Here is a 26,577-nt window from a genome sequence, read left to right as displayed (position 1 = left end):
TTTATGATAGATGACACAGTGTGAGACTGCAGGGAATGGGCCCTGCACACAACTAAAATTAAGGAATAAATATTTACCTTTTGTTTCAGTCACTATTTTTGTATGAGACAAAAATAAGAATAAAAGTGAGTTAACGACTTATAAAGATTGTCATTATTTTACAGGCTAATCCTTCACCACCACAAAGGATTCCCAAATAATTGCGTAATGCTGGGCTGCTCCTAGTTTACATCCCAGGCAGGATCACTAATGTGCTCCAGTGTCACTAGTTACCAGAAATGTGCCTCCAATCGAATAATGTCTCAAAATAAATAAGAAATCGTAGCTCTTTCTATACGCTGGTTACTGTTTGTTAGGGGTGACAGGCAAACACAGGGATAGTACATCCTTTAGAAAAGGTGCCAGTATATTGAAATTAGCTTATCATTTATAAACATATTTATTAATCAAATTCAAATTGATATATAAAACTGTTCCCACAAAGTTGGAATCTATCTATCTATCTATCTATCTATCTATCTATCTATCTATCTATCTATCTATCTATCTATCTATCTATCTATCTATCTATCTATCTATCTATCTATCTATCTGTCAGTCTGTCTGTCTGTTTGTATGTCTGTCTGTCTGTTTGCCTGTCTGTCTGTCTTTCTGTGTGTATGTCTGTCTTCCTGTCTGCCTGTATCTCTGTCTGTATTTCTGTCTGTCATGTATAAGCAGATAGAAAGATAGATAATGTATCTTGTAATGCAAATTGCGCTCATCCAAAAGATAATTACCTTCCTCTGCTGCCTCCGCCTCTAGTGTACAGAGGTAAGATCAGTTAATATGTACAACTGTTAGAGTTACTGATGAATAATGTAAAAGTAGTAAGGAAATTCACTCATCGAGGATCTTACCTTCTTCCCTTTACCAAAAATGGAGGACATGAAAAAAAGGCAGAATGTGGGAAATATTAGATTTATAGAGGATTAGATGATTAGGTCTGTGTTGGTTACATGAATTTGATGGGATTTTAATCATAGCAGTCAAATGTAAACTGATGGAACATTTAATATGGAAAGGTGAGCATCAAAGCGTAAGGTAAAATGCTTACTGTACTTCTTCCACCTCCTCTGCTAATTCTTCCACATCAGCCATGTCTGAGTGCAGCTGGATCAAGCGGAAAGACAGGAATCACAGCCAGATACTGGATCCCTCGGGAATCCAACTGTCATTTTCAGCAGGTGACATTGAAACTCCAGTTATGTATGTTTCCTGCTCAGTTTATATGCCAGAGGAACTGATCACCATAATAATTAGAAGGTTTAGAACCACCCCCCCCCATCTCACCCCCCCCCCACCTCTCCCCTGGCCCACATCACACTTTGTAGTCCCCTGCAATGACACCACAACAAAGGGCTTCACTTGACCTTTACTTAATCCCCCCTCCAGTGCGGAATGCACTGGACATATTCCGGCCTGGAATACAAGTGCAGTATGATAAGGGGGGTTGAAATTGTACCCTTGGCTCCCCTGGGTGACAGACCCAATCACACGCACAAACCCGGGGTCACGGACGCAGTCATGCTTGCTCAACAATGTTCAACAATCATGTGCACAGATCATGCAACCAGTAGGATCGATTCACAAAAGAGGATCCACACTCACCCATTTCACGCGCACTCAGGAGTGTCAGTCGGTTAAATATACAGATACACACAATGACATGATGACGATGATACTGGTAAATTTGCTGTAGGAGTCGCACACTGACCAAAGACTCAGACTGAGCAAAGACACAGACTGACCCACTGCCCCTCACCTGAAAATAAATAAACCACGGAGAGTATGACTTTGTATAAAGTTCAATAAAACTAAAAAAGGCTTCAATATATCTATCCTCATAAAAATAAATTTTAAAAATGGAAGGACGAGTTAGGCAGTGCTAGCGGAGGCTATATTTGGAGAACATACATGAAAATGGCTTGAGACAGGTGTGAAGCTCTCTTCCAAACAATGTAACTTGGCCTAACTGAACCACGGCCCCTTTAGAGTGACAATAAATCACGCCATATGGTCCCTCGAGGTCTAATTTTGAGGCTGCACAGTGGGGTCGGACTGTGCAGAATTTGACATAACATTTCTCATACATCCCAGAGCGTTCAGCCAGGCTATAGCAAGGGCAGGCTTTTGCAGACAATGACTATAATCACGGGGTAATTCCTTTTGGGTTTTAAGTGTAGGGGACCATCTGGGCGTAGAATGACTGTGTCCTCTGAAGGACAAACAAGCTCGACTGGAATCTATTGTTAAATCATAGGGCTGCAGTGTGTTTACACTGCGACTCCTAAAAGTTCCCCATTTCCTCCTCATGAACTCCACAGCTTCCTGCTCAAGGTCACCACAGTCTTGGCCTTGCCTGGAGAAGCCAGGGAGGTACGGAACGAGATGAGAAATAATGTCATGTTTCTAATTACCACGTCGGCTCCTGCTCGATGGATAATCCAAACAGGCCGAGTTTGCGCTGTGAATACATGTTGATGGTATGTCTGTCCAACTGTTGTTAACTTTCTATACAGCAGCTCAAGGGACTTTAGCTTTGCAGGTCTAACTTTTGTGGGGAATACTGTGCTACAGTATAAAAGCCACCTTAATTTCTCATCCAACATAAGCAGACGTACGTGCATTATTATCGTACAGAAATGCCTGGGATGCAGCGAGCTGGAGCTCAAAAAACACATCTGAGACCCCGGGGGCTGGTCCTGTGGCTCCCAGCCAGCACACATCTCCAAGGACTCATGATCAATCCGCTGAGGATTCACAGACGATTAAACATCTCATCGAGGCATTAAGTGCATTCAACGTGGTGCCTGTGGTCACCCGCCCCCCCCAACGCCACGCTCCGAAAGCCGAGAGCAGGTAGGGAAGGTGACGGATAGCTGCTTTAAAACCCGTTTTAACGTAAAACCCCAAAGCATGCAGCCGTCCCAGGCTTGGCGCTGACAGAGAATGGGATGTGTAACATGTGCCATGTGATCAGGTGCCTACCTGCTACCAGCTCCTACCACCTCGTACTGATGTTAGACACTCCTCAGAAGCAGATCTCCGGATTCAAGCAAATCATACTTCCACAACAGAATTCACGCCACAGGCAGACAAGCACTCCTCTTACCTGTGACACCTACACCTGGGGAACGTGTCTCTTATTCTTTGCTGTGCAGAATTCAGACAGCTTGAGTCAGACTTCAAGGCTTACAATATACAGCCCTCCCTGGTCATGTGACTTATCTGCCCCGTGATTGGCCAGTCCGCAAAAGCATTATCTATTGTTAGACTGAAGAAGCATATATGCGAACAGAAGCTGGATTCCATCTTTGTCATTGATGTTTTCTGTGTATTTTATGCCTGAAGGGCTGTAAAAGCACTTTAGCACCTTTGGCAAATGTTTTAAACAGGCTAGTCGAAGGATTACGAAAGCACATGACACCTTTGAACAGTTACGTCTTTATTGCAGAGTCATTTGCACATTGCATAAAAAACAGTTATGATGTAAAGCTCTTCATCACAACAAACAAAACCTTTAATAGCTGTAGAATAATGGCAGTTACTTTTGAGGGCTCTATTAATTCCAATACGATGCACAGGTGTGTTTGGAAAAACTGAAACATTAACAGGAGACAAAAATTGCCAAACACAGTTTAGGGAATTTATTTCATTGTCAGAAAAGGAGTGAACAGATTTCCAAGCAGTTCTACTGGAAAATCAGACGTTTTATTGAGAAGCCAGACACCATGGTCTCATGGACTATTACCATGGTTGTTAGCTTAAAAATAAAGTGAGCAGGGCCCAAGCCAGCAGTACTGACCTTCCAATAAAGAATAATAAAGTGTTATACGGCCTGGATTTACCGGCCAAGCCTTTGGAATACCACAGTAACATGAGATAGAGTCCAGTGACACGGATGGTTCTAATTTGGGTTCCAGCTCCTAGGGTTGTGTACGAACACGATTGTGGTTTGTGTCCGATTCGCAATGTCACTCCCTAAATGTCGTACTTCACACCTGCGACATGATCCTGAGCAAGACAGTCAAGTGCTTAACCAAATTACATCTGTGATCACAAAAGCACATCTATCATTTCATCTGGTTCACAGCCAAAGGTGAAACGAGTGATCGTTTTTCATTCCGGTCTATTCAATGCATTCTATTCTGCATTATTTTGACACAAATTCAGGCATCAGAACAACAATGAAAAAGAGTATTACATTACCAGATCAGAAAACGTCATAATGCATGAAAACAACATTACACTTTGATGCTCCTTTGCGATGTGGAAGTTGGTGAATAAGATTGTTCGCCTTAAAATGGGCTTTAACTCCGCCTTAGTGGCAGGCTACCTGAACAGTATGTACCTTTAGGCCTTACTTACTCTCATAGTAAGGTCTGTAGGACATCTCTTCTTCCCTGAACTCCATATGTAGTGTTTGTGACAGTAATTTATGCGTTAATAGCAGAAATGCAAGACCACAGTGCAGTTTTCATCCCTCGGGACAGTGACTGGCCTGCAGCTGGATCTCTGCCCTGTTTCAGTCTCGGTGTCTGCTGGTACCGAGCGTCGTCACACAGCGGAGAAGCACCAGGAGGCCCCTGCCGTGCGCCGCCTCAGCCCGTCTCGCTGCTGTCACACTGTCTTATTTACCGTGACCGAAGGCCAGCGCCCCGACACTAGGGGCCAAAGGCTGAATGGGACTAGATGAACAATAAGGTTTAACACCCACTATCCCAGCCTCCAGAACATCAACAGACTTAAAGGCAAATTGCGTTTATAGACACATAATTATATCATATTTTACCCCTAAATGCTTTCTCTAATAGCTGGTGATAAGAATACTACATGTGTCAAGAATCACACATACATGTAAAGCGGTGCAATAAGCAGTCCCTTAATATATATATATATATATATATATATATATATATATATATATATATATGCATAAATTAATCCACTATTTTACTGGTAAATGTTATCAGCAAGCAAAAATGAGCAGAGATCCTAATCTAAGCAATGTGTGCAGTTTGTATTCCTACTGTGAACAAACAGACTGAAATTGTAATCACTACTGATAATACGAAATATCAGGCACTTTTCTAGAAGAGTGAAATAAATCCGCGTGGTGTGGCAGTAGTGGGGATTTTTCTTTTTTGTTACAAAATATCCTGTGACCCTTCTGGGAGAGATCCAGGACAGAACTGTTTGTGCAAAGTCTTATCATGTTGAGAAGCTGGTGGTAAATGTCGGAGAAGGACACTTCTTTGCTGGAATGTCACAGTGCAGCCGTACAGGTGTGTGTGAGACAGGAGTGTTATAGAGGCAAACAGATAAACAGGCCAGGCTTGTAATTCAGTGCTACTATAAATCTCATTTTCTTTAGTTTCTGCATCCCCCCCCACCCTGGGTTTAACCTTAAAATAAAAAAGCAAAAACAAACAACAACTTTTTTGATTTTCAAAATGTACAAAGCAAGAAAGAGGGCCTTGCGTATTGTTGGTTTCAGCCATTTTCAGCTGTTCCGGTGTCGTCAGTGTCCCACTCCTGCTGAGAGACAGAGAACAGAACTGTCAGTCATATTTCATAAATGCTGCTCACCGACCTGCCATGTGGTACTGACTCGGGGTGGCGAGAGTCAGAGCTGAGCCGTGACTCTGAGCAGACGCCCTGGCTTTCCGCGCCGCGCTTTCTCAGGCGGGCAGGAAGTGGCACTTTATCCACTTGGATTTCCTTAATTGTTTCGCAGATCTGCGAGTTAGCCTGGCGCTAATTCTTCCGCTATAAATAAAGTCTGGATGAGACGCCGCTTGGTGACACACCTGCCAGTGACATGCACCTGAAGCCGGGGACACTTTGAATAATTGAGCGTGACTGGGCTGTCAGTTAAGCGTCATCAGAAGGTCTATTTCAGCTGGGGAATGGGAAGGGTAGGCCGTAAGGGCCAGGGACAGCTATTTCCAGTGGCCCCAAAATGTGGAATGCTATTCCGTTCAGTCTGCTTTGGACGCACTGCTTCGCCTGGCCAACCTTGACCACGCAATCGAGGCTGCCATGGAACAGGAGAACACCAAACCCCCCCGGTCCTGCCACCCTCTCCACCACCCCCAGACAGGAGGCTTTACAGCTCGCATCGCTCTGAGAATATGGGCGCTTAGCCATACAGAGCTCCGCTAATCCGGCCAGGCGCGCAGCCGTAATGCGACAATCAAGCAGCTGCACTCAGGCATGCGTCAGGCACGTGGCACCCCCCCTGGCATTCAGAAGCCTGAGTGGGGGGGTGTAAGGTTCTTTATACTGGGACACAAGGTCAGAGCAGGAGGGCTTCTTTAAAAATAGAGGGTGGGGATGTGATAACAGCCTACAGGCGCGTCCCTGAGAATCCTGGCCACCCCGCGTCGCCTTTCAGGGCTTGGGGGGACATGGACACAGGACACAGGGACACACATCACCCACAGCGCCCCCTCCCTCTCATACCTTGACCAGAATATTTTAAAGAATACAAAAATCCCTGTGAATCCACACAGTTTGTGGACAGGTTGATGCAGCTGGTGGCTGGCAGGCCTTTGGGTTGACATATACACTATATGGGCAAAAGTATTGGGACACACCGCTTAATCATTGAATTCAGGTGTTTCATTGAGACCCATTGCCACATATAATCAAGCACCTCACCCTGCGGTCAGATTTGCAGATATTTATGAAAGAATGGGTTGTTGTGAAGAGTTCGGTGAAATCAAGCATAGTACTGTCATAGGATGCCACCTTTGCATTATGACAGCTTGTGAAATTTCTTCCCTGCTAGATATCCCTGATAGATATAAGTCGTGTTATTGCAAAGTGGAAGCATTCAGGAACAACAGAAACTCAGCTATGAAGTGGCAGGTCACTCAGACGGAATGCTGTAAGGCACCATTCCCACCGGAATCTGAAGCAGTGGAAAAATTTTCTGTGGAGTTACGAATCATGCTTCTCTGTCTGGCAGTCTGGTGGACGAGTCTGGTTTGGTGGATGCCAGGAGAACGTTACCTGCCTGACTGCATTGTGCCAACTGTAAAGTTTGGTGAAGGAGGGATAATGGTATGGGGTTGTTTTTCAGGGGTTGGGTTAGGCCCATTAGTTCCAGTGAAGGGAACTCTTAATGCTTCAGCATACAAATACAATTCTATGCTTCCAACTTTGTGGGAACATTTTCAGGAAGGCCCTTTTATGTTCCAGCATGACTGTACCCCAGTGCACAAAGCAAGGTCCATAAAGACATGGTTGGGTGAGTTTGGTGTGGAAGAACTTGGCTGGCCTGCACAAAGCCCTGAGCTCAACCCCATCAAACACGTTTGGGATGAGCTAGAATGGAGATTATGAGCCAGGCCTTCACGTCCAACATCAGCGCCTGACCTCACAAATGCTCTTCTGGATGAATGGGCAAAAATTCCCATGCAAAGAGTGAACCAACTCCATATTGATGCCAATGGATTTAGACTGGGATGTCATAAAAGTTCCTGTAGGTGTAATGGTCAGGTGTCCCAATACTTTTGTATATGCAGTGTAACTCAAACTGTCATATTACATTTTATTTATTTAGCAGCCTCTTTTCTAAAGCAATGCCCATTTTTGAGAAAGCAAGGTCTGACAGTTGCTTGAGCCGCTCAGCGTTAAGGGCCTCGCTCATGGTCCCAGTGCTGATATCACTCTGCCGACCCTGGGATTTGTACCAACAGCCTTCCGGTAGATGCACAAATGCATGTACTTGTTATGTATGTTATGTACAGTGATGAAAAGTTCAGGCTTGGAGTTTTCGAATCCAGACCAAGATTCTGTTAAAACCAACCAGTTAAGGATTTGTAATTTCTGAAGCTGAACTTTCCACCTCTGCTTGTGTATCGGTGTGCTCATAACTCATAATTGTAATTAAAGATCCCTAACCTCAAAGCCATAAAAATGTAGAAATACAAAAACTGACCAAAATCTTTTTAATTTAAAAGGCAGCCTGTGATTTCCTCTGTCTCCAGAGAAGCAAGCTTATGTAGCTCAACAAGTAGATCCAACAAGCAGAGTATTGTTGTGCCACAAGCATCTGGGTCACACAGCTCACTTACCATTAGTGACAGATTTACTCTTCTGTCCAACGGTCACCTGGAAAAAGGGAGAAAAACAAGCAGGTTTAAGTAAGCTGAGTTTTATTTAAGCTGAGTTTTATATAAGCTGAGTGTTATATAAGCTGTTAAAAATGCTGAGAGTTTATATGCTGAGTGTTAGTGCCACAATGCATTTTGTATTTAACAGCTCCCATATCCCGGCGCTGCTGTGTGACGTCACCTTTACACTGAAGGCCAACAATGTAATTTTTGTTTTCCTTTCATTCTACTTTAAATTTGTAACATATTCACTTATCAATATCACTTGCTGAAAACTAGGTTTTTAGTGTTCTGCATCATAAATTTCTCTTTAGATACTAGAAAACAAAAACGTTGAGTTAAGCCCTGAACTGTTCTGCAGCTGTTCTGCAGCTTTTCTGCAGCTGTTCTGCAGCTGTTCGCAGAGGCGCAGAGCGCTACAGGGGATCAAAGCCAGGCCACCAGTCTGCAGTGTCATTCTCTCTCCTTCTCTACGAGACACTTCTTCAGTTGCATTCATTCTCTCCATAGAATAGCATGCCTTGGAGCATGCTACAACAGCAGTGGGAACAGCATAGACCTAATGCCCACACCGTCTTTGCACCTCACATGGGGGCTGAACTCAGCTCAGAACGTAAGATAGACTTTTCTCAAAAGTGTATACAGTTTAAGGTATAGAAGCAAGTGAACTGACAGTTATAACTGGTGCAGCATGTACTTTAATTTTAATTTAATCAGATCCACATGGGCTTGCCAGCAGTGTAAAGGTGTGATATCTGGGGGTTAAGTGCACAGCCACCACAAAGCTACCAGAGCGACCGGTGGTGGAGGAAAGCAGGGGGAGGTGGGCGTGGCCAGAGGCGCTCACAAGGGCGTTCCTCTGACCATGGCCAATGTGTAGCGGCGAACCCATAATCCATGTCTCAGGTCAAAGGTCAGAGCATCCACTAACAAAACGGACTGAAGTCCCCAATGGCCCAGCTTGGTCTGTCTGCTGCTGCTACTTTGAGTCACTCCATAATAAGGTAATAAAATGGTGTAATAACTTAATAATAGCATATAATAATATGGCCATGGTCCCTGATTGGCTACGCTCTCCTAAATCAGCGCCTCTCCAGTTTCAGGATAGAACTGTCCAAGTGGACATTGAGGCAGATCATAAGTCAGGCATGGAGGCCAAGTCTACAAAACAGCAGGCAGTCAAGGCCTTTCCATTAGCTCAGCCTACACCCAGTTAGGGACCGTGAAGTTCCTTGCGGGCAAGGCTGCATCAGCGGGATGTGGTGAACGACCGTGTCCGGCGGAGCTTGCTACACACTGGATTTCCACAAAGCAGTGTTGGATTTCTGCAGTGCCTACTCTGCAGCCTGTAAGCTCTGCTTTCTGGGAGATAATGACCACATCAGTGCGTCTGGAAGCCGTGGGGGGGGGGGGGGGGGACTGCATATGCATTTACCTCATCCTTTCATCCCAGTTTTAAGGTGAGGTGAACTAACTTTGAGAAGGCTTCAAATGAAACAAACAGGTAAACAGGAATTGTCTTTCAGCATCTGAGATATGAATGAATGTAACTAGCCAAGTTATAACAAGTTTATCAGCTAAATGCTGATACATGGTAATAAAACCTGTATAGAATACGTAACACTTTGGGGGATTGGGGGATATTCTCAGAAATACAGAAGGATATGTAATGAGGAATACAAAATGGATCCATGGATCTCCATGGTTACCTTGGCAGCACGCACGTTCTTGTTCTCCCACAGGCCACGCTTGTTGGTGACATCACCAGGCTTTAGGTCCTAACAGGGAGAGTAATTTTACATCACAAAACCAATTTAGCTCTCAAAAGGTAGAAAGGTCCTTGTAGTAAACTGTGGCCATTCTGGCAGCTTTGTAAAGGAACTACAAGCTGGAAAATATTCGGTGACTCGAAACTGCTGGCATGAATCGTTGGAGGGTGTAGATGTGTGATCTTTCAGTGACTGTAATGGTTTAACGTGAAATGATCACTTACGGTCTGGCTCCCCTCCCATGGAACAATAATAAAGCTGGAAGAGCTACTGCTAACAGTCCAAAATGACCCAGATCAGTGTGGCTTGACTGGGCCAGACAGGGGGCTCTTTTCTAGGTGAAAGGGGATGAGAGCGCCCCCCACAGGAACAGACTAAGAGCATCCAAACAGTTCCGGTGCTACTTTCCCTGGGACAAGGGAAAACGAAACACACTCCTTTAAATTTGTACATATGACTCTCTGCAGGCAATTCTGAATTCAAGATATGGAATTTTATTTAATTTTTTATTTTTTTTTGGGGGGGGGGGGGTATGTAGGGCCTGAATTAAAAGTATGTGTGTGTGAATTCATGAATTCATATATAAAACAAAGACCTTTCTACTTTTTGTATGAATATATATAAATGTCTCTATTTCCATACAATACCTGGCCCATAGAGAGGGAAGAAGTACAGAAGACAGACAAGCCCAGGAAGAGGGAGAGAACAGGGTGCATCCCCTATGTAGCAAGGGAGAATGGACAGCATGTCACTGTTAGGGAGAATGGACAGCATGTCACTGTTAGGGAGAATGGACAGCATTTCAGTCTTAGGGAGAATAGACAGCATGTCACTGTTAGGGAGAATGGACAGCATGTCACTGTTAGGGAGAATGGACAGCATGTCACTGTTAGGGAGAATGGACAGCATTTCAGTCTTAGGGAGAATAGACAGCATGTCACTGTTAGGGAGAATGGACATCATTTCAGTGTTAGGGAGAATGGACAGCATGTCACTGTTAGGGAGAATGGACAGCATGTCACTGTTAGGGAGAATGGACAGCATTTCAGTCTTAGGGAGAATAGACAGCATGTCACTGTTAGGGAGAATGGACAGCGTGTCACTGTTAGGGAGAATGGACAGCATGTCACTGTTAGGGAGAATGGACAGCATGTCACTGTTAGGGAGAATGGACAGCATTTCAGTGTTAGGGAGAATGGACAGCATGTCACTGTTAGGGAGAATGGACAGCATGCCATTTCTATGGAGAATGTACAGCGAGTCACTGTTAGAGAGAATGGACAGCATGTCACTGTTAGGGAGAATGGACAGCATTTCAGTGTTAGGGAGAATGGACAGCATGTCACTGTTAGGGAGAATGGACAGCATGTCACTGTTAGGGAGAATGGACATCATTTCAGTGTTAGGGAGAATGGACAGCATTTCAGTCTTAGGGAGAATGGGCAGCGTGTCACTGTTAGGGAGAATGGACAGCATTTCAGTCTTAGGGAGAATGGGCAGCGTGTCACTGTTAGGGAGAATGGACACTGTTCACTATTAGGGAGAATGGACAGCATGTCACTGTTAGAGAGAATGGACAGCATGTCACTGTTAGGGAGAATGGACAGCATGTCACTGTTAGGGAGAATGGACAGCATTTCAGTGTTAGGGAGAATGGACAGCATGTCACTGTTAGGGAGAATGGACAGCATGTCACTGTTAGGGAGAATGGACAGCATGTCACTGTTAGGGAGAATGGACAGCATTTCAGTCTTAGGGAGAATGGGCAGCGTGTCACTGTTAGGGAGAATGGACAGCATTTCAGTCTTAGGGAGAATGGGCAGCGTGTCACTGTTAGGGAGAATGGACAGCATTTCAGTCTTAGGGAGAATGGGCAGCGTGTCACTGTTAGGGAGAATGGACAGCATTTCAGTCTTAGGGAGAATGGGCAGCGTGTCACTGTTAGGGAGAATGGACACTGTTCACTATTAGGGAGAATGGACAGCATGTCACTGTTATGGAGAATGGACAGATTCTATGCTAGGGAGAATGGACACTGTCCACTGTTATGGGGAATGGGCAGTATGTCACTGTTAGGGAGAATGGACAGCATGCCACTTCTATGGAGAATGTACAGCGTGTCACTGTTAGAGAGAATGGACAGCATGTCACTGTTATGGAGAATGGACACTGTTCACTATTAGGGAGAATGGACAGCATGTCACTGTTATGGAGAATGGACAGATTCTATGCTAGGGAGAATGGACACTGTCCACTGTTATGGGGAATGGGCAGTATGTCACTGTTAGGGAGAATGGACAGCATGCCACTTCTTTGGAGAATGTACAGCGTGTCACTGTTAGAGAGAATGGACAGCATTTAAAGACAACTCTCTTGACTAGATATAGAAAATTTTACAATAAACAGGAGTTTCACCAGCAAAGAAACTAAAGCAGGGTATTGTTTTACTTACAATACACAGTATATTGTTACATTACACTTCAAACCCAGTCAGTTATAGTCGTACATTTGTTTTGAGTATTTCTAATATTTTCTTGTAATAAAAGTTTGACAAAGCAGTGTATCAATTATTTTTTTTTTTAATCCAAGGGCCCCAAACCTCTGGCCTGTAGTGTACATTAGCACATAACTTTCATGAAGCTATTTAACCATAAATGAATGGATTTCAGATACAACTCACCAGCTTCATTCACTGTCCTAAAGTTAAAGACCTAGCAAACATCAGTCCACTAGAGGCCGCCATGCAGCCACACATGAACACAGGGTGGAACCGTTTGAGCACATTTCATGCTCCTCTTTCCAGTAAACAGACTTCATCAGACGTACAGTTACTGTCACAGCATTGTTTTTGGTAAGTCATCCAGCACTTTTAACCAAAGTCATCTATGATTTTACCAGTTTATTTAATTGGATATTGCAGAGTAGTGGTATCAAGTAAACTTAAAGGATCCACCCTGGACCAGCAGTATTGTCATTTCAATGGCAGCGGTGCTGTGCTTCTCCACTCTGAACCCTTACTTCCCTTACTGCATGCCCAGTTATCTGTCCATTTTCAAGCAGAAAGTCACTGCTGCAATTTTGATGCCCTGCTGAAAAATGCTGGGTGAGCTCCTCCTTATCCCCCAGGGAGTGAGCTGGTGCAGACTCACCGCAGGTGCCCCCCCAGCTGCTTTTCCGGGCTCTGGAGTCTTACACCCCCAGTCGCTGATGCGGCCAGTGACGCCTATCTTCATGCCAGCCGTTTCCTGGTTTGAAAAGAGGGGCAGCTGAGGTCCAGCTTGCAGAGAGGAATGGGGATGAGGTGGGCATGGGGGTGGGACAGGAAGTGAGGGTGGGAAAGGAAGTGAGGGTGGCACAGGATGTGGGGATGGGAAAGGAAGTGAGGGTGACACAGGAAGTGAGGGTGACACAGGAAGTGGGGATGGGAAAGGAAGTGGGGATGGGACAGGAAGTGGGGATGGGAAAGGAAGTGAGGGTGGCACAGGATGTGGGGATGGGAAAGGAAGTGAGGGTGACACAGGAAGTGAGGGTGACACAGGAAGTGGGGATGGGAAAGGAAGTGGGGATGGGACAGGAAGTGGGGATGGGAAAGGAAGTGAGGGTGGCACAGGATGTGGGGATGGGAAAGGAAATGGGGATGGGACAGGAAGTGGGCAATGGGACAGAAAGTGAGGCAGGGACAGGAAGTGAGGTTGGGAAAGGAAGTGGGGATGGGGCAATAAGTGGGGGTGGAGTGGGAAGTGGGGATGGGGCAGGAAGTGGAGATGAGCAGGAATTGGGGCAGGTCATACCTTGTTGGGGGCCCCGGGCCCCTCTGGTGTGCCAGACACGTTTCCCCGCTCCCACATGCTCTTAATGTTGCGGATTCCATCTGGGGCCACGGGCAAGTCTGCAGCTGGAGACTTAGGGGACTTGATATCCTTGTTAGTCTACACAGAGAAGGTCATCATGTGACTGCGAACTCAACAGGTGTGTGTACTTCCTGTGGGGAGGGGGCTGTCAGGTTATGTGTACACTAGATATCAAAGGTACCTCAGAGAGAGAGCACACGCTGGCTATAGGGAGAGGCCAAACTCCGACATCGAGCAGAAGGAAGAAGAGTGAACAAGGTCTTTCCCTCAAAACATGGCTGCTCTGCAGCGCGAGCCTCACCTGAATGGCCGTGTTGTACTGCTCCAATTTGTTGCCAATCTTCGTCACAATGGGCGTGTGAGACACCTTCACAGCACTATGGTAACCACCAGAAAACACAATGTATTCAAATCTCAGCTCAAGCACCTCACATGTCGCCAATTTGTGAAAATGAGCACCTCTTGTGTTCCGAAAACGGCAGTGATGGCTGATTCATTAACAATAAGCATACCTCTTCTGTGCAGACTTATTTAGAAACTCTGCCCTTTCACCAATCTGTGAAAAAAAACATAATTTCATGGTGAGAATTATTTAACTGCTAGGTGCTACCATTAAACAAATCACAGACCCAGGAACACACACACACACACACACACACACACACACACAGAATCATCCCTAGGCTCCTGATTTATCTCCCTCCTGTGTCACTATTTAATGCTGGCTGTCCACATTCCTCGTCCGCCCTTCCGCACACAGATGTGAGTAGATATTCTCCTTGGATACCAGGCGAGGCTGAGCTCCAGTCCTCACTGCCGGAGCGTGGGCCAGCGTTTATGACAAACGGCAGTGGGAACGTCTGTTCTGAAGGTGGGCCTACCCATGTCCTCCGAAAAGTTCTTCTCATGGGAGGACACATTTCAAAAGGCCATATTTGACCAGTTTTATTCTGCTAAAATGATTGACTTTATCTCAGCAGGCTCCTTAATCAAAGCAGTGCTTTGCTCAGTGTGTAGCAAGATTCACTTTTGGTTAGTATGTCTTATGATAGGAGTGATCTAGCACTGAGCTCTAACGGAACTCGTATTCAAGGCATGAGAATAGGAAATGTCATCCCTGCTTGGTCTCAAGGGCAATATTTTCAGGACAGTCACTGGCTCTGGGCAGGGATCGTCACCCTGTCTGTTCATGGACAAATGTACTCATCGAAAGACTCATCTGTGTCCATGGCAAAATGTTTTGACTGAGAGAAAATAGCTACATAGGCCAAGAGCTTGAATACCATGTCTTTGGTAAAATTGGGTGACATCGTTTTGTGACCCTGTACAGCCCCAGGTCTTACAAGTTGTTGGGGGTATCACATCAAGACCACGTCGAACGCAAACAAATGATGCTACACAACTGCAAATCTTCAACCCACAAGTGACCCCCAATTTAGCCTCGGCTTCTGCGTACATCTAACGCTCACTCACCCGCTACGGACAGAAATAAACAGCATGCAGTAATCTGAAGGAAAAACACACCACTGCAGTGAACATTTCAGCTTAGTAAACAGCACCCTGCTTCAATAAGTCACATTGCACACCATCTACGTTCTGTACATACAGTGAACATGATGACAAAGTAAATCTGTGGAAAGGACCAAGGATATTCACATTTGTGAAGGATTTGAGAAACAAAGGTGGAATCACTCTGCTTCTCCGTAGCACAAATCAGAGAGTTTCAGACCCATGAGAACCAGATCAACACTGTATCCAATAAGCTGCCCTAATGTAAGCCTGCCTGCTTCAGATTCCCACTCACTGAAAATGGAGAACATGTTTCGTGTCTGACTATGTGGTTCACACCACAATCCAGACCTGCTTTGTCCAACGCAGCCCCTAGGCTACGCCGCTTAAAGGCCAATGCTTGCTGCTGACTGTAGGTTTTGGGGATGTCTAGCAAGCAGGTCCTATGTAGGGGCTGACCTTGAGAGAGGAGCCCTTAGGGCTCACACATGTGAAGGGCTTCTTGCTCTCTCCTTCAGTGGATCCCTCCACCTTTTGCCGTTTCTCCGCCGCCTCTGCACGCCGCTTCTCAATTTCTTCCTTCATCCTCCTCTTCTCCTCCTGCGTGGTGAGAATCATCACTATTTCACTGGACGTTTTTCTGATAGCCTGCTTCCTGTTATAAGGCCAACCTCACAATCATGCAAAACCACCAGTACTAATTTTACAAACTTCAATTAAAGAAATTGCTTTAATGCTTGTGAGTCTGTGGACTTTCTGCCTAATTACAGTCTATAGGTACATCCCATTTCATCTGTGTATGCAGGAAAATTTATGGGTGAATGGATGGATGGATGGATGGATGGATGGGTAGATGGATGGACCGACATTCGTAAAATGTTTTTAAGCAGTATTACTTATATACACCCATGCATTTTTATGATAAAAGAATATCTGTACCATATATACTCTGTGGTTATATTGTTAGGTATACCCTCTTGCTGTTGCAAAGAGTCAGCTTCTATTAACAATGAATCAGGTGGCTACAGCTGAATATTTAGAACACAGAGGGCAGAAGGTTAGTTACTATGGAGCTGAGCATTAGAGAAACTAAATTAAAGGTGGTCTAAGGGATTTTAAACGTGCTGTGAATGTTGGTGACTGCCATGGCGCTCCCAGCATGTCAGACACTGCCGCCCTCCTGGCAGTTTCAGGTACTACAGTGTCAGAGACTGCTGTGAAAGAGAAACATCCAGGCAGACTCATTAAAGCTAACAGGAAGGTCACAAGTTCAAAAATAACAGTGCAGTGCTGCAGAGGTGTGCAGAAAGGCCTCTCTGAATGCGTAACTAGTCCAGCCTTCAAGTGGCTCTGGAGACAAAGCGGGGTCATACCCAAGCCAGCTATGTGTACCTGGGTAATAAAGAGGTCACTGAGTGCATAGTGACAGGCTTAACACTAGGAATATTTTTTGTCTGTTATCCATCCATTTTCAGTAGCTCTCATAAGTCAATAGAGGGTCAGAGACAGGAAACACACTGACAGAAAGACTGCATATACTAATTAGACTGTTGTGTATAACAGACTATTATTTATCTATAGTAATACTTTAATATTCTTTAATATTATAACTTGTAATATGCTGGTGTACTGCTGCTGGAAACTAGAATTTCCCAGAGGAACCTTCCCGAGGGATTAATAAAGTTCTTTCTTTCTTTCTTTCTTTCTTTCTTTCTTTCTTTCTTTCTTTCTTTCTTTCTTTCTTTCTTTCTTTCTTTCTTTCTTTCTTTCTATCTATCTATCTATCTATCTATCTATCTATCTATCTATCTATCCTAGTTTACTCAACTTGCATTTAAACAATTACATCAAAACAAATTCATCCAGCTATACATGGTGCATAAAGTTTATTCTGATTCTAAAAACTAATATTGATTTAATCACTTTGGCATCTCAGCAGAGTGCAGACTGTCTGACTTCTGAAGGAAATGCCCTGCTGTGTTTGCGTAGCGTCCTGGCCCTCGTCCGATGCCGCTGTCCGCCCCACCCTACCTCCTCCTTGGCCTTCTTCTCCTGCTGCTCCTGCTTCTTCAGCTTCTCCTCCTCTTCCAGCACCTTCTTTCTCTCCTCCCTCTTGCGCCTCAGGTTCTCCAGCTCGGCCTCGGCCTCCTGCTGCTTCTGCCGCATCTTCTCGAACTCGCCACTCTCGGCCTCGTCGCGACGCCGCTTCAGGTCCTCTGCCTTCTGAGACACGCTGCCCTTTTCGGCTGGTTCGGCCTTGCGGCTGCAAGTCACCCAGCGTGAGGACACACCGCGAGCATGAGCAGATCTCATCCCGGGCCTCTCTGGTGTCTCAGTTCTGTCTACGGTTACACTCCCTTAGACTCCAGATGACTGACCCACTTACACAGTGAGTTGATAGGGACACCTTAAGCACTAGTCAGCACTGAACTAGGAGAGCAGGGCAATTCTTAGATTTGCAGGGGCATCAGTGGAGCCCTAAGAGGGGCCAGGGGGCACTGTGGGGGCTTATCAGTATTCAGCTTCCGCCTCTGTATACACCCTTGTCGGAGAATATCACTAACCCAGTGACAAATAAGCTAAGCAATAAAATAAGCAATAAAATACGAGAAACACAGACTATGGCGTAACATCAACAACCTTGATGTGTGGGGCGTAGGACATGGGGTGTGGGGCGTAGGGCGTGGGGCGTAGGACGTGGGGCGTAGGGCGTGGGGTGTGGGGCGTAGGACGTGGGGTGTGGGGCGTAGGACGTGGGGCGTAGGGCATGGGGTGTGGGGCGTAGGACGTGGGGAGTGGGGTGTGGGGCGTAGGACGTGGGGTGTGGGGCGTAGGACGTGGGGCGTGGGGCGTGGGGTGTGGGGCGTGGGGTGCAGGACGTAGGGCGTGGGGCGTGGGGTGCAGGACGTAGGGCGTGGGGTGTGGGGCGTGGGACGTAGGGCGTGGGGTGTGGGGCGTAGGACGTGGGGTGTGGGGCGTGGGGCATAGGGCGTGGGGCGTAGGACATGGGGCATAGGACGTGGGGCGTGGGGTGTGGGGCATAGGACGTGGGGTGTAGGATGTGGGGTGTGGGGCGTAGGACGTGGGGTGTGGGGCGTAGGACGTGGGGCGTGGGGTATAGGACGTGGGGCGTGGGGTGTAGGACGTGGGGCGTAGGACGTGGGGAGTGGGGCGTAGGACGTGGGGCGTAGGATGTGGGGCGTAGGATGTGGGGTGTGGGGCGTAGGACGTGGGGCGTGGGGCGTAGGGCGTGGGGCGTCACCTCTGGAGCCATTCCGGCTTCTTGAGCTTGCTTGCGGCCGGTGCATCCTGCCGGAAGCTGCCGTCCTGCTGCTTGGCTTGCGGTGGAAAGTCCTTCTTTCGCTGAAGTAACTCTGGCTCCTTGTTTGTCTTCTTTTCTGCCACCTTAACACACGAAGAGCCGTTTAGGCCTGAGCTATATGCTCCAGTCTGTCCTGTGCCCAGTCACTTCCCTTTGGGAATAAATTCAACTGCATCATCATCTTTTACCACTTCTTACACAGGAAGAGCATTATTTCTATATAGAGCTGAAATACAATTGAGTAATAACTTAAACACTATATGAAGCTACATTAAGGAATAAAAAATATTATCAATAAAACATTACTCTTACTGGTTCCTTGACAGAAGACCGTTTCAGTTTCTCCTCTGCGACCTAGAGGAGAAAGGGGAAGTTAGTCATGGGTGATGTAATGGCAGCAGGGTGTACAGAACTGTGTCCATAGAAGCCCTACTTTGTGTAAGCATGAAACATGTGAAACAACTCGGACTGAGCACTGTGACCCCACACAATGTGCCTCCACAAAGCAAGACTACACTGTGACTGCGCAAAGCAGCAGTGCTTCAGGGTTACAAAAAGAAGTGACACACCTGGAACCACACTGTGACTGCGCAAAGCAGCAGTGCTTCAGGGTTACAAAAAGAAGTGACACACCTGGAACCACACTGTGACTGTGCAACGCAGCACTGCTTCAGTGCTCACAAACGAAGTGACACACCTGGAACCACACTGTGACTGTGCAACGCAGCACTGCATCAGTGCTCACAAAAGAAGTGACACACCCGGAACCACACTGTGACTGTGCAACGCAGCACTGCTTCAGTGCTCACAAACGAAGTGACACACCTAGAACCACACTGTGACTGTGCAACGCAGCACTGCTTCAGTGCTCACAAAAGAAGTGACACATCTGGAACCACACTGAGACCACACCTTACAGCCCTGTGCTTAGTGTGACACAGACAGGTAAACGCAGGTGACCATACTGTGAGTGAAGCACAAACAAAATAAACAAAGATAACTCAAAACTCCATGCTCAATGTTCGAGTTATTCAGAGGTGTTCTTTGGGTTAAAAGGATCCTCATCTGATACCTCCTCTTTTTTTGGTGTAACGGGGCTGTCCTCAACTTTTTTCTTTGGTATTCCCAGTTTTCCTTCAGTCTTTTTCTCAGCATCTTTCTTTAATGTGGCAGGTTTTTCTTCAAACCCTTTCTTTGATATCACTGGTTTCTTTTCTTCTTCTTTCTTTGACACGGCAGGTTTCTTTTCTTCTTTCTTTGATATCTCAGGTTTCTTTTCTTCTTCTCTCTTTGATATCAATGGTTTCTTTTCTTCTTTCTTTGATATCACAGATTTTTCTTCTTTCTTTGATAACATAGGTTTCTTTTCTTCTTCTTTCTTTGATACCACTGGTTTCTCTTCTACTTTTGTCTTTGATATCACTGGCTTCTCTTCCTCTTTTTTCATTGATATCACTGGCTTCTCTTCTTTCTTTGATATCACTGGCTTCTGTTCTTTCTTTGATATCACTGGTTTCTCTTCCTCTTCTTTCTTTGATATCACTGGTTTCTCCTCCACCTCTTTCTTTGATACCACATGTCTTTCCTTTACCTCTTCCTTTAACATTTCCTTTGGTTTTTCTTCTTCTTCTCTCTTTAAGGGTTTGGCTTTTTCTTTGGCCTCCATTCTCACTACTGTTTCTCCACCTTCTGTTACGTCTTTCAGTTCTCTTATTGATATGACAAGTTCTTTATCAAACTCAGCTTTTGAAGAAGCAGTCTTCTCCTCCACAGCCTTCTGTGAAATAATTATTTTGTCTTCTGTTTCTGTTGATGGCGTTTCTTCCAGGTCAGTGCTGGGCATCATGGGTAGTTCTACAGTTACATTTGAATTGATAAGATGTTCTTCAACCTGCTCCTATAAAATAAAGTGAGGTTACATCTTCTGCCAAATGTAACAGAACACCCCAAAACTGTAGCATCGGTTTAAAGACTGGGTGCTAAAGATGTTTTACCCCTTATCCTTAAAATAACGCCTTTTAGGTTTTGCCATGGACTCCCTACAAGAAGTGAAAAACAATAAGTCCAAGAACCATATTTTACTACTTTGATATGCAGTAATGAGCCAACCTGTGTCTCTCCGGGGACAGCCCCTGCAACCTTCTGCGTCACCTCCTCCTTCTCCGGCTCTGTTTCTTTCTCCTGCAGGACTGCCACTGCCACTTCCTGTTTCTCCTCTTCCTTCTCCTCTTCTTTCTTTTTCACCTCTTTCTCCTTCCAGCTGTCGGGCTTAGGGGGCTTGCTGTTAATGTCGAACACCTGTTCTTCTTCACTGCGTCCGTCTGACTTCTCTTCCTGACTGTTCTCTACATTGTTGGTGATGGTGGGGTCGATCTCCTTCTGCCTCTCAAGGGCCTCCTTCATCCTGCGTTGCCTGCGCTCCTCCCGCTTGGCAATCCGCTCCAGGAGGGCCTGGTCATCGTCGGAAGCGGCGGCGATCAATCTCTGTGAGCTGTTCGTATTTTCTGTCTCATTTGTGCAGCTACAACAAATTGCAAACAAATTAGCAAACAGGGCACCTCAGTCACAAGACACTGAACAAAAACATCTTGAACAATCACAAGTCTTTCTCAATAACGTTACATTGAAATGAAGTGTTTTATTGCTCTATTCACCTTCTATCAGCTTTAACATGATACATTAATTGTAAAAGTATCTCCAGTTTTAGGACGCCAAGCTCAATAATACATTATGCTGACAGTTCCTGTGAAATATTAGGATTCACAAGGTTTTCACTCATGGATCTAACCAACAAAGCATTCAGCAGACACAAAGGCCCCAAACGCTCCGTCCAAAGGACAAACGGTGCATCCATCTGCGCTTTTTCACGCTTATGTCATCCAGCCTCTTCCACCCAATTTGGGGTTTACTGGCCACATAGCTGAAATGCCTCCAAGACTCAGTTAACATTCGACTTCCATCAAAACACCATGGGAGGTTAATGAAAGCTGACTCAACAGTGTGGCCAATACGCACGTCTACTTAGTACAATAAACCGCAGAAACACTTGGTCTGTCAGTAAGATGGAGACGCACACAATCCCCGCCTTGTTCCATAGGCCAAAGAGGCATGGATACGACAATGATTCCGACACAAGCAGGTATTGACACAGTCCTCAGCTTCCTGTCTGCTGCTCCAAACATGCCTGCAATATTAGCTACCGACACAATTATGCCTTTCAATCATTCGTTACTTCTATTTGGTGTCTACATATTTTTTCTTTCCTTACAGTTTCAAATAATTTTAATAATTTTGGGTAGAAACGTTAGCATTTTAGTGAAAAGTTCACCAGATTAGTCACCAGTTCTTGAGGACTAACAGGACCTGAACACACAGAAGGCTTCAGAAATGCATAGCGGCAAGTCAGACAGCTTAGAGTCACAACATACCTGGATAGTCTACTAGCAGATTTTATGCTCTATTTTAGGAAACCAGTTGCATGTATTATGGAGTTACCATGTCACAGCTACTCGGAAATGGAAACCAAAAGCGTGTTGGCATCTACCCAGGGTGACCAGATAATCCATGTCAGGGAGGAGACTCAGCTAGGACAGGAATTGTAAATGAAAATTTCAGTTAAAAGGACCTGGATTTCACTTCAGCACTGACTTCTTGCTGTTTGCTGATTGGTCAGTCTCCTGTAATCATGCTCGTGTCACTAACGTTAATGTGAAACAGCTGGATGATTCTTTCAGTAAAGGAAATGGTTTGTTTCATCCAGCTGAGTGTCCTCCCTCAAAGTCAAAGCACAAGAAGAGCTGAACTGTTTAGCCGAGCACAGGAGTCTTTCGGTTTCATAGGAGTTTGTAAAACCCGAAATACCTCAAAGTGTCCACACTGACATGGAGTATCTGGTCATCGTATATCTACCAAACTAACGCATGTCTTTCAGTTCTGCTCATGTTCTTAATTGAGATCAGGTGTGAGCTGACAGGTTTGGGTAACGAGGTACCTGGTTGTGTCATTGTGCTCTGTGCTCTCCGTCGCCGTGCTGACTGACTCCTCCTTCTCCTCGTTCTCCTCCTTCTCCTCGTTCTCCTTGTTACGCAGCCGCTCCTGGCGAGCCCTGCGTCTGCGCTCTCGGGCAGCCTCTTCGTCATCGCCATCGTTCATGGTCATCCTGTAATGCGTGTGAAAAGACATGTCAGCTTTTCGGCATTGCTGAGCTGTCCCAGTCAGACAGGAATAACTCCGACAGACCTCTGTGTCAGGCAGGATCTATAAGGAGGTGAAACAGAAACACCACAAGGAGACGGAGGGCAGATATGCCTTTGAAGCACTGATGTGTATAAAGACATTCCAGAAGGATTATATCTCTACCAGATTGTTTGTTTTGCTCTTTAATATGGCCCCGCTGACATACTTGTGACCAGAATGAAACAGCTGTATGAAGTCTCTGTTGCCCCTTTCACAGTGACATGTGGACATAATGAACATTCTGGATTTAAAGTAGCAAATTAAAAAAAAAAGCTTAGTATAGCAGCGCAGTGGTTTGCACTGTCGCCTCACACCTCCGAGACTTGGGTTTGAATCTCTGCCATGTTCTCCCCGTGTCATTCTGGGGTTTCCTCCGGGTACTCTGGTCTCCCCCCACAGTCCAAAAACATGCTGAAGTTAGTTGGAGTTACCAAATTGCCCGTCGGTGTGGATGGTGTGTGAGTGCGCCTGGCGATGGGCTGGCACCCCGTCCTGGGTTGTTCCCTACCTTGCGCCCATAGGCTCTGGATCCCCATCCCAACCCAGAACAGGATTAGTTACAGAAAACAAACCTGGTGTAGCATGAAACACAAGGACTGAAGGGTTCTTCCTAGATTGAAGGGAGGAGCTATAAGCTGACTGTTAGCCACCCTGGATTTGCTGACATATTTCATCAAGCGGAAGGAAGGGAGGCGGCTAGAAAGTGTTCCATGTTTGGGAAATCGGCATTGGGCTCCCCCACTTTCCGTAACAACAATGAACTTCTTGCTTGGCCCTAAATATCAATGGTGGCCTGAGCAGTGCAGAAATATATATAAAAAAAAAATCTCTAGATTTATGAAGTCTTGTATTTACTTCTCACAGACCATGTTTCTGAACTCAGATAAAAATCTCTGTATCCTTAATCAAACCATAGACAGAGTGGAGTTAACCATAACGTGCTAACATGGTACAGCCCACACTGACAGAGCAGAGTTAACCATAAAGTGCTAACATGGTACAACCCACACTGACAGAGCAGAGTTACCCATAATGTCCTAACATGGTACAGCCCACACTGACAGAGTGGAGTTACCCATAACATGCTAACATGGTACAGCCCACACTGACAGAGTGGAGTTACCCATAATGTCCTAACATGGTACAGCCCACACTGACAGAGTGGAGTTACCCATAACGTGCTAACATGGTACAGCCCACACTGACAGAGCAGAGTTACCCAAAATGTCCTAACATGGTACAGCCCACACTGACAGAGTGGAGTTACCCATAACATGCTAACATGGTACAGCCCACACTGACAGAGCGGAGTTACCCATAATGTGCTAACATGGTACAGCCCACACTGACAGAGCAGAGTTAACCATAACGTGCTAACATGGTACAGCCCACACTGGCAGAGTGGAGTTACCCATAATGTCCTAACATGGTACAGCCCACACTGACAGAGCGGAGTTACCCATAATGTGCTAACATGGTACAGCCCACACTGACACAGCGGAGTTACCCATAATGTGCTAACATGGTACAGCCCACACTGACAGAGTGGAGTTAAGCATAACGTGCTAACATGGTACAGCCCACACTGACAGAGCGGAGTTGCCTATAACGTGCTAACATGGTACAGCCCACACTGACAGAGCGGAGTTGCCTATAACGTGCTAACATGGTACAGCCCACACTGACAGAGCGGAGTTGCCTATAACGTGCTAACATGGTACAGCCCACACTGACAGAGCGGAGTTGCCTATAACGTGCTAACATGGTACAGCCCACACTGACAGAGCGGAGTTGCCTATAACGTGCTAACATGCCTTGGATCTTCCCAGGCTGGCCAGCGTCTTTTCCTTCCATGAGGACTGTACCCCACAGGCATCTATGGCTTGGGACGTCGAGGGTGGCACAATAACACTCTTATTATCTCATTCTTTCTGCACAGGACAGTAATGTTAGTTGTTACATACAAGCAGCATTACCACTTAATCCTTATCAGGGAGGACTTATACAGGTTATACAAACTACTTTAAAACTGAGGCTAGATAACTGAGTTCTTCGTGAGTGTGTTGACTGGTTTCTTTCCTTGATTGAAACACTCATCTGGCTGTTTCACATTAACATCAGTGGCACATGCATGATTATAGGAGACTGGCCAATCAGCACACAGCAAGAAGTCAGTCCTGAAGTGAAATCCAGGTCCTTTTAATGTTAAATGGTATTGTTTTACAAATCTTAGCTCAAATTGTCATTCCTCACATGGATCTTGGGTAACCCTACATGCAAGCCAGTTAGCTTGCCCCGTTTTATTCGCTAATTGTTAGCTTAGCGGCATGCTTCAGTGCTGATCGGAAGCTGATGTACGACTGTAAGTCACACCCTGGTGACCAGCACTTGCTTGCGTGCAGACTTGCACTAGAACGGGCTTCAAAGGCCCACGTCAGCAGAATGCTAACCGCACACAGCTGGACAGTGGCGTTTCATGAGCCTTTTAACTCTCACTGAAGGTTCTGAGGCGTTGAAGCTAATTGCTTTCTTTTTAAAACAAACCAGAGATTTCCCAGCTTGAAGTCAGCAAGCCTTGCTGCTCCACCGCATCACGGCAGCCTTTGACTGCATCTCATGCTCATGCACGGCAGCCTTTGACTGCATCTCATGCTCATGCACGGCAGCCTTTGACTGCATCTCATGCTCATGCACGGCAGCCTTTGACTGCATCTCATGCTCATGCACGGCCTCGGAAACCTAGGGAGGGATGACTGCACTCTCATTAGCACGCCTGTTTACTTTCTGTACTTGGCATTAATTTCACGTGTTACTTACAATCCCTTCAGCTTGCCTTGCCTTACTTGATAAACTAAGTATTAGATTTGCGGGTTTTTAGATCCAAGTACTGAATATGTACAGTATGTAGGTTTTATTAGTAGCCAGAGAGGCTGCAGTGAGCTAGATAGGGTCCCAACACCAAAGATGGGTGTGAAATAGCCAAGGCGCAGGTAGCGATGGACGGTCTTGTAAGTCCAGAATGTAAACAGAGTGACTGGAAGGGGGACTTTTACATGCTGGCTTTCACAACACCCAACACAGTCCCATTAAACAGCTTCTGTTACACATCACTTACATAGTGTCACGCTCTCTTTATGGATTATTTACATTTATCATGTTTCCATAGCTACATGGAGTGCATACATAAATGTATCTTGTTTAGCCAATAAATTATTTGAAAAAAACAATAGCCTTAAACCATTGTTCTTCCATAGCAAGGGAATTAGAATGATTTGGGAAACACTGAAATCAGTCTACACAAACTGGAAACAAACTGGCAATGTTCTTCAGTTGCATGTCCTTCTATAACCCCACTGCGTTTCAGTCCATACTTGCTCTTCTCGTCAGTGAAGTGACAGACAGGCAGTGATGACAGTGTCCTTTGCACTGGAATGGGGCCGCCAAAGCCCACATGCTGGAGCTCACGTGACAAAAGCTGCATAGTCATGCCCAATGGCTTATTCAGCACTAAGTGGGACTGGACCAGGCCTGGAGAGGAACCTCCCTGGAATGGGAGCTGAAGGTCCTAACCCCCCAAACCTCTGCGAGCTAATCTGCTCCTTCCCTGACTGAGACACACGGCGTTTACAGGGAGGGGGAGGGAGAACAGAACAGCCCATTGATGAGGGAAAGGGGAGATTTCCTGTGCTCTTCCCAGCTCAGCCCCACCCCCACCCTACCCTGCA

At 45.8% G+C, this 26,577-nt stretch overlaps 1 protein-coding gene across 7 annotated transcripts in view; it reads right to left on the bottom strand.

Moving 5' to 3' along the window:
• Window positions 1-3,470: 3,470 nt before the first annotated feature.
• The window catches only part of LOC125744678 (caldesmon-like), an 85,077-nt gene continuing 61,970 nt past the window's right edge, over window positions 3,471-26,577 (bottom strand). For 4 of the 7 annotated variants that reach the window (XM_049016777.1, XM_049016767.1, XM_049016787.1 and 1 more), the window contains 15 exons: window positions 22,608-22,775; window positions 20,726-21,137; window positions 19,689-20,513; window positions 18,929-18,970; window positions 18,557-18,699; window positions 17,326-17,557; window positions 15,754-15,894; window positions 14,298-14,341; window positions 14,087-14,162; window positions 13,726-13,863; window positions 13,084-13,179; window positions 10,582-10,653; window positions 9,875-9,943; window positions 8,127-8,163; window positions 3,471-5,580 (listed from right to left, as the gene is read on the bottom strand). In XM_049016777.1, coding sequence (XP_048872734.1) covers window positions 5,564-5,580; window positions 8,127-8,163; window positions 9,875-9,943; window positions 10,582-10,653; window positions 13,084-13,179; window positions 13,726-13,863; window positions 14,087-14,162; window positions 14,298-14,341; window positions 15,754-15,894; window positions 17,326-17,557; window positions 18,557-18,699; window positions 18,929-18,970; window positions 19,689-20,513; window positions 20,726-21,137; window positions 22,608-22,775 — 2,512 coding nt within the window. In that variant the 3' untranslated portion in view covers window positions 3,471-5,563. Of the gene's footprint in view, window positions 5,581-8,126; window positions 8,164-9,874; window positions 9,944-10,581; window positions 10,654-13,083; window positions 13,180-13,725; window positions 13,864-14,086; window positions 14,163-14,297; window positions 14,342-15,753; window positions 15,895-17,325; window positions 17,558-18,556; window positions 18,700-18,928; window positions 18,971-19,688; window positions 20,514-20,725; window positions 21,138-22,607; window positions 22,776-22,855; window positions 23,047-26,577 lie in introns of those variants that run through there. The other 3 variants (XM_049016798.1, XM_049016806.1, XM_049016813.1) reach the window with 3 other exon arrangements.

The sequence above is a fragment of the Brienomyrus brachyistius genome, chromosome 1 (genome assembly GCF_023856365.1).
Source record: "Brienomyrus brachyistius isolate T26 chromosome 1, BBRACH_0.4, whole genome shotgun sequence".
Taxonomy (NCBI): domain Eukaryota; kingdom Metazoa; phylum Chordata; class Actinopteri; order Osteoglossiformes; family Mormyridae; genus Brienomyrus; species Brienomyrus brachyistius.
The sequence above is the reverse complement of the archived record's forward strand: the minus strand, read 5'-3'. Positions and strand labels throughout refer to the sequence as shown.